This window comes from Lagopus leucura, unplaced genomic scaffold (assembly GCF_019238085.1).
Source record: "Lagopus leucura isolate 7727_CA_CO unplaced genomic scaffold, USGS_WTPT01 Super-Scaffold_100004, whole genome shotgun sequence".
Taxonomy (NCBI): domain Eukaryota; kingdom Metazoa; phylum Chordata; class Aves; order Galliformes; family Phasianidae; genus Lagopus; species Lagopus leucura.
Genome location: NW_024962264.1, coordinates 62,156,436 through 62,163,947, shown reverse-complemented (window position 1 = coordinate 62,163,947; position 7,512 = coordinate 62,156,436). Strand labels below are relative to the sequence as shown.

The following is a 7,512-nucleotide window of genomic DNA, read 5'->3' as shown; positions in this document are numbered from 1 at the left end:
TATCATTTCTGCCTTGGAGAACTTCCTCTACGGAAGGAAGCACATTACCATTTATGTTCCAAAATCTGGAATCCCTCTTTACTTCATGTATTGGAAGTTTCTTACCATGCAAGAAAACCAATCCCAAGGGTTTGAAGCTTTCTTTTGCTCTATGCTGCACAAAGTGGAAATCAACATGCAGCCTAGTAAAAGAGCGATGTGTATGCAATTCATTCAAGCAACCAATATGTTAATTAATACTGAAGAACTTGAACCGAATGACCAAATGCCAAAGCCATGAAGCAGCATATAACCCAAACATGGTAACTGTGGCAGCTAAACACACACTGCAATGACAGATAAACGTTCACCTTGATAAGCTAATACTTATCATTCCATAAACTTGTAGACAGTTTACATTAACATGGTTTTTTATCTTCAGAATACACTGAAGGTTAAGTATTCAGGAATTCACTGGTGGTGAAATTCTCATGTTCCAGAGCACTTGCTTTAGCCTCTGACTGCTGTTCAAGCTTCTCCACCATCTCTTTCAAGTGGTTCTCATCTTTGAAATAATACACATACAAGTTTCTTTCCATCTGATGCAGCTTATTGGACGCTAGGAAGTTTCTCTTTGACTTCACATCAGCAGTAAGATCCATAATTAGTTGATTTAGTTTATTTAAATCACCTTCCAGTTGATGAAATTGCTCAGTAAGTTCCTAACAAAAGATACACAACACAAAAATGTTATTTTTGTATCATTAATACACCAAAAGACTTTCATATTTCTAGTTCAATTGCTTTTGGAAGCCTTTAAAAAAAAAAAATAAGTGAAAAATCATTAAAAACAATATTGTATGATAAATCCTGTATATGTAGCTGTGGATCTGCATGTATCTGCATCAGGTTATGAAAATGTAATTTAATTTCCTCCCTTACTAAAACAATGAATTAAGACTGTAAGAACCTGTCCTCCAACTATATAGATGGTTGAACAGCACTGCCTATCAAGTCTTCATTACTAGTCAAAAGGGAAAAAAATCAAACAGAAAAGCAATTTAATTTTAATATGAGATAATTGCAAAATACAGTTCTCCTAATTGTCATTCTTATGATAGTTCAGGGTAGGCAGGTTAGTTACCTACTTGCACATTATTTCCCTATAAGAACTATTTTTCCTGATACCAATAGAAAAATGTGTCACTGTTTTAAGTCACTTGGAGCAATGAAGAGTACACTGATGGAGGCAAAAACCTTTAATCCCTAAGAAGGCATTGTTCTAATTACAAAGAATAATTTATTTGTAAGACTGTTCTGTATGCTGTGAATAGAGTCGAATATTATTAATTATATATTATTCATGTATTTTCTAATGCATGTAAGTAAGGATTGTGGAACAAGTGAAGGCTTCTGTTGCATTTTTCAGATATCTGTAGTTGCTTACTACAACAAAATTGTATTTAACCCTATTCACCTTCCAAAGCAGCTGCAAAAGCCATCCAGGAGCTCTGTCATAGAATTGTCCTACAAAAATATCCTTCAAAAATCCCAAAATTCTTACTTCCTACATATGAGCCAACTCAGCCAGACCATTTTAAGGGGCAGACCATTATATTCAGGTGAATATTTATATGAATTTTCCTGTGACACCGTAGCCAGAAGACATTTTCCACACCATAAATCTATACATGACTGTAACTGCCTTTGAAAGAAATAAGTGTTAGATGCCACCATTGCTTCAAAACCAATAAATTATTCCCTGCCAACCTATGCAAAATCCCACACTTGCAAAGAACAGCACCGCCACCCGCCCATCATCATTACACTACTAAGTTTGTTGATGACATGTTGTGGCCATTTTATGCCTACAGCCCTTATACCTGTCTCAGTAAAAGAGCACAACAGGCTTGGATACAATCATTTAATGACGACATGAGGACATACCCGACTGGTGAGTAGTATCTGATTTCCTCCGCAGTACAGAGCATCACGAAGAGCATTTACATCACTGTCCAGTTTGGACAACAAGAGAGACTGCTCCTGAGAAGACACTGCTAGCTGCTCTTCTGCTGTCACACAATCCTGATTTAATTTCTGAGCCATCTGTTCCAGGTTTTTGTATGTTTTAAACAGTTGTTTTTTGTTTTCTCCTTCCAAAAGTTGGTAAAGCCTGGAACAAATGAAGTTAGACACAAGCATTTTTAAGTTACTTAAGCATTCCTGGCATTATCAGTCAAGAGAAGATCTTCATGTTGAGAAGTTCAAGAAATATGTAGACATGGTATTACAGAATATGGTCTAATAGGCAATACTGGTGGGAGGTGGATGGCTGGATTAGATGATCTTAGAGGTCTTTTCCAACCTTAATAATTCCATGATTCTAAATTAGACTGAGGACCAGCAAAGTACATAAGTTGTAAGAGTACTGCTGATATAATGCTGTATCTGCCACTGATATGTACATAGGTCACGAGTGATCCACAGGACTCCGAAATATTCCAAATGGCAAGCAACAGCAGTGAAATATGTTCTTATTAACTGTGACTTTAATAACGATGCCAACTCATTCAAGAGGATGACAACACACTCTTTTGCAAACTATTTCCTACACTTCAAGGACAGCAGTGCTGAGAAAATGCCAGAACTCCATGGCCAGTGAGAAATTAAAAAAAAAAATCTTTATGAAATTTTAAAGCTTACTGCTTTCTATCTATGGAAAGACCACTAAGGAATTCTACACTGGGTTATGAGTCATGCAAAAGACAGCAATATTTTGCTATAACTAAACAGAACCATAACTTAACACTACATCAGGAACAGTCACTTCTCTCACTGCTGCTAACTTGATCAGTTGCTACTGCCACCTCTGCATATTAAAGTCTCCAGAATTTGGAGAATCATTGAGCCCCAATTAGGTATCAGAGTGCTTTTAGGGAGAGAAGCACTATTTCAAAGGTAACTGAGTTTATTTCATCTACTGCTCATAAACCACTCAGGATTTACAACTCTGTCATGAGCAACAAGGCCAGCCTTTTTAAAGAATAAAAAAGCAAACAAGCAGTCAATAAACATTGTTACTTAGTCACAAAGAATCTCAATAATAAAACGTTACAGTTTTTCAACACAGACACAACTTGGGTAAAATGAATCCTACCTGATTCTGCCATTCGCTGCTCAAGACTAAATTATCAATCAGTCAGCTACTAAAAAAACCACTTCAACAGTTCAAAGAAGGGGTAAAAGCCTAATATCACCTATAATTATAGAACACACCTAATGAAAAAGTTTAGGTACCTCGAAGTGACCACAACACAGTACAGTCCTGCTGTACCACCTGAGATACAGGAAGACTGAATCACTTCGATGGTGAAAAAAATCCTATATGGGCAACAGGATGCAGGTGGCAAGTCAAACAGTACCAATGAGCTAAACACATTTCTTACATCCCAGGAGTTGTTCCTCTCCTCCATCACATAAGGAGCTTTGTAGGCTGAGCAGATGAGGCCATGGATATTGCCTGGGATATTACTGCTACTAACAGCTCTCTGCACCTGCACTTCTGGAAAAGCCTTCAAGATGTCTGATTTTGCTAAACATTCATTACATTCTCAATATTGCTTAGAAATGCTTTGGCAATGTTAACATCTCATACCTTGAAAGCTTCAATTCTGGAGAATTTCAAACATTAAGTAGCTATGGCAAGTAACTAATAACAATTGAGGATGCTTTGCTTACCTACATCTTCCCAACTTAATTAAAAAAAAAAAAGTCAAGGTTCACTTTAACACTTACCTACAAGAGAAATCATCCTTTGAACTAATAGCGTTCCTTGGCTTTGCAAGTTCAGTTTGCTTAGATAACACCTCTAGTCTCTGCTGCATCTCATTACTGCTCTGTTTCAGAGATTCTATCAGATTCTCAAGTTGACAGTGGATGTCTTTGTGTTTCTTCAATTCAATGTCATAGGCTAGCTGAATAAGTTCAAGTGACGCTTTCTGTCTTATCAGATGGCTGCAGATCTCATCCTGTTTAGAAGCGAAATGGTCCTGCTGAGCAATCTCACGATCCAGGGCAGCCATTACCACCGGCGCAGTGAACAGCTGTGCATGCTCTTTCAGAAGGGAAGGCAGATCTTTGTTGTTTATTTCAGCTATCTGTTGCTTAATCGTAGAGATTTCATCATTTAAACTAGATATTTTGGCCTCGACATTTTCTTGCTTTTCAATACCCTGCATAAAGCAAAACATATCAATCCCTTCACAGTTCCCTCAGATTTTTGTTCACCTTTCTTCATTCTGCTTTCCTAATACATTTCCTCAGGTCACACAAGAATCATGCACTCACATGAAGATCAAAGCATCATCACAATTAAATGAGAACTCTGCAAGCAGCTTTACAGACTTACTTCACAATATACAAGGCAAATACAGATTTAAGATGGTAGGCATCGTATATATTTCGAGAAATAATTAAATCTGCTCTACTACAGAGCCATGAAACACTTCATCACAGAAAAACTGTATCTGTATTTTAGTTCACACCTAGATTTCAACCAGATCTAACTGAAACGTCACATGCAAAAAAGTTTACATTCAGCCAGATGACTGTCAATACTGCCCATCAGAACCTTTTTCAAATGACTCTAATCAATCACGCACAATATGCCTGTCCACAAATGAGAACATACCAACATAATGCCTCAAGTTAGTCCATGACTGCAGTATAAGCTAATTTTCCTCCTTCTGTTACAAATCCCTCACATTCGTAAATATCACATCTGCCCATCACTCAATGGGACACCTGTGGGATTTCCACAACACAACCCATTGTTTTGGTATCTAAAACATATCAACATTATGTCTCCACGTTATAAATTCCCAAGTCACTGAACTAAAACCTGGAGGCTTTTTTTCCCCTATAGGAAATATTAACAAGAATATATATCACAGTAGCCCCCATAAGCAAAATTTAAAGTTAAGGTTTTGATTACTGTACAATGGAGACAGTTACAACTTGAAATTGCAGAGTTTAACAAAATTAGAAAGGTACTACTAAGAACCAGTTTTTTTAATGCAATAAACTCCAGAATGTAGAATTCAAGGTACTCTGTCATACTGAAAAAACTCCTAAGCTAGCTCCTAGTCACTGGAGCCACTTCACAAGCACAAAACTAAAACCTCAATAAGTGCAATTCCACTATGTAAAAACAGTAGAACAAATAATTCAAAAGCATGCTTCTCTCTGTTTAAAACTCTACAACCTTATAAAGCCATTTGCCACTTACCTTGCTCTTTGAGGATTGCAGCATGCTCTCTGCACACTCTATAGCTGAATTCAAGCTCTCTTCTTCAGCTTGCAATTCAATTAGCTGATGCTGAGCACAAATGTACGCTGCCTGGAGGCTGGCAATCTCCTGACTCTTTCCACAAGCTTCAGTAGTCTCAGCACAAGTGACATGTTTGCTAATATCTGCAAGCTCAAAGTTGTTTTCGTGCAAATTTTCAGCCAATTCTGACATGCCCTGATAAAAATGCTTTTTTGCATATGAGGCAAGTGCTGCAGTGCAGTGCTCTTCCCGAGACAAATACTTGTCCAAGGAAAGTTGGGAAAAAAACACTGGATGCAAACCTGATCCTTGTTCCGAAGCTGAAGCAGTGAAGAAAGAGGCCAATTTCTTGACTCTATCCACAAGAGACTGCAGTTCACTATTAAGCTTATTATTTGCTGCAGTAAACAGTTCCAGACCTTCTTTCAAATCTCTCTGTGTTTCTTCCTCTTTGATTTTTAGTGTCTGTAACATGCTGCTGTTTTCAGAAATCATCATCTGAAGCTTATTATGCCGATGGATTGTAAGACTTTTCACTTTCTGAAGAGCTTGAAACTCATCCTCTAATTTCTTAAGTTCCTCTTCCTTCTCTTGTCTGTTGCCTGAATCTGCTGGCTTACAGGTTTTAAGGGCTTCATCCAATGCATTTCCTTCTAAAATGGGCTTTCCAGACTCAAGAAGACTATTAAAATCTTGCAGTTCTTTTTCAGATAACACGTGCTGCTCATTTACAGTTCCACAAAACCACTCCAGAAATGATTTGTCTTCTGAAGACTCAAACAGCCAGTCAAAATCCTCTCCATTGAGCTCAACGGCTTTTGGATACCCAATTTTCTTAAGAATTTCCACAAACTCCTTCCCACAGCTCATGATTTAAGTATTTTTGAAAGCAGAAAAGATTCAAATATGTGGAAAATTTCTAGGGGATTATTCTAGCGTGGGCTTTTTTTGGTCATTTTAAGGGAATACTCAGTATTCTAATACAGAAGTGTGTGCATAGGAAAGTGAAAGTAGCAGATCACACCACAGAACTGAACTCTACCATGGGCTACAATTGTTAGTAAGACCAGAAAGCAATTTTTATTTCAAGGATGTCTTAGGGCATTCCTGTCCTGATCTGATAACCAAGACGTTTCTTGACAACAATTACATCCCAAATATTTGCAAAAATATATCGTTTTGCACAGTGAAGGTGACTTTAAGACTGAAATCGAATTTCACCATTAATTCTAAACTAACAGATCTACACAAATAGTGCGCACATCGTTGCCCTGCTGGAGTGTCTCACTTTGATAGCTTCCCACACCCTTAATTTAAGTCTTTTTAACTCCTCCAAAACGAGGGAAGCTTTCAGTCTGCCCTAAAAATAAAGCTAGGAGACACCAAACAAAAACTCAAACTCTCGTTTGTATCTTTTACTTCAGCAGCAAACAGAATCTTGTCTTCTAAGGCTTCGTCTTTATATTTCCCTCTGAAAATAGAGCAAGAAGTCCTTTACCATACAAATACCAAAGCAATTACAAGAAGGTCACTCGGAGCACGCACTCTGTGGTGCAAGCAGGCACCGAAAGGCAGCCTTCAGACCAACAGCCCCGACGGGACGCCGGGGGCCGCTTCCCTCAGGACGAGGAGCAGGCAGCGTTACTCACCACGGTGCGGTGCCCCCAGCGGCGGGCGGACGGGCGGGCGGGACGGGCCGCAGCACTAAGAAGCGCTCGGGCAGCCCTCCGCGAGGCGAGGGAACGGCGGCGGGCTGCGAGAAGAAGAGGGAGGGGCGAGCGGCCGTTATGGCGCCAACGGTCAAAACGCCCGCCGCGCGCCGCTCTCGCGCAGCCTCCATCCGCTGAAGCCCACTGCGCACGCGCGTATCTCCTCCTCGCGAGCCGCCTGCCTGTCGCAGAGGCGCGTGCGCGCTGCGCCGCTCCTACGGGGCAGCCCTACGCGGGGCTTGGCCGGAAGCCGCCGTGGTGTCATGCGGGCGGGTTGCCCGCGCGCGGCGGCCGTTAGGTGTCCGCTGTGGCGTTCTGTCAGCGCGGGTTTCGGCCTCGGTTCTCGTTGTGGCCGCTCGTGTGCAGCCCTGTACCGCAGCCTGTGGCTTTCCTGCTGTCCCCCAGCGTAAAAGGAGGGTAGCGGTGTCTGCCATTTAACGCGGCTCGGTGCTGAGCAAACGGCACCGGACTGCGGTGTTCGAGGCGCAGCCTGAA

General features: G+C 40.5%; 1 protein-coding gene across 2 annotated transcripts; it reads right to left on the bottom strand.

Moving 5' to 3' along the window:
• Nucleotides 1-392: 392 nt before the first annotated feature.
• Nucleotides 393-6,994, bottom strand: HAUS3 (HAUS augmin like complex subunit 3). Of its 2 annotated transcripts, XM_042871173.1 has the most exons (5): nt 6,958-6,994; nt 5,267-6,779; nt 3,775-4,211; nt 1,927-2,152; nt 393-701 (listed from the first exon to the last, which is right to left on the bottom strand). In XM_042871173.1, exons 2-5 carry the CDS (start codon nt 6,176-6,178, stop codon nt 435-437), a joined length of 1,842 nt encoding a protein of 613 aa, XP_042727107.1. In that variant the 5' UTR covers nt 6,179-6,779; nt 6,958-6,994; the 3' UTR covers nt 393-434. The 2 variants fall into 2 exon arrangements, with proteins under 2 accessions (XP_042727107.1, XP_042727106.1); XM_042871172.1 differs by lacking the exon at nt 6,958-6,994 and having other exon boundaries at nt 5,267-6,936.
• Between the last annotated feature and the right edge of the window lie 518 nt (nt 6,995-7,512).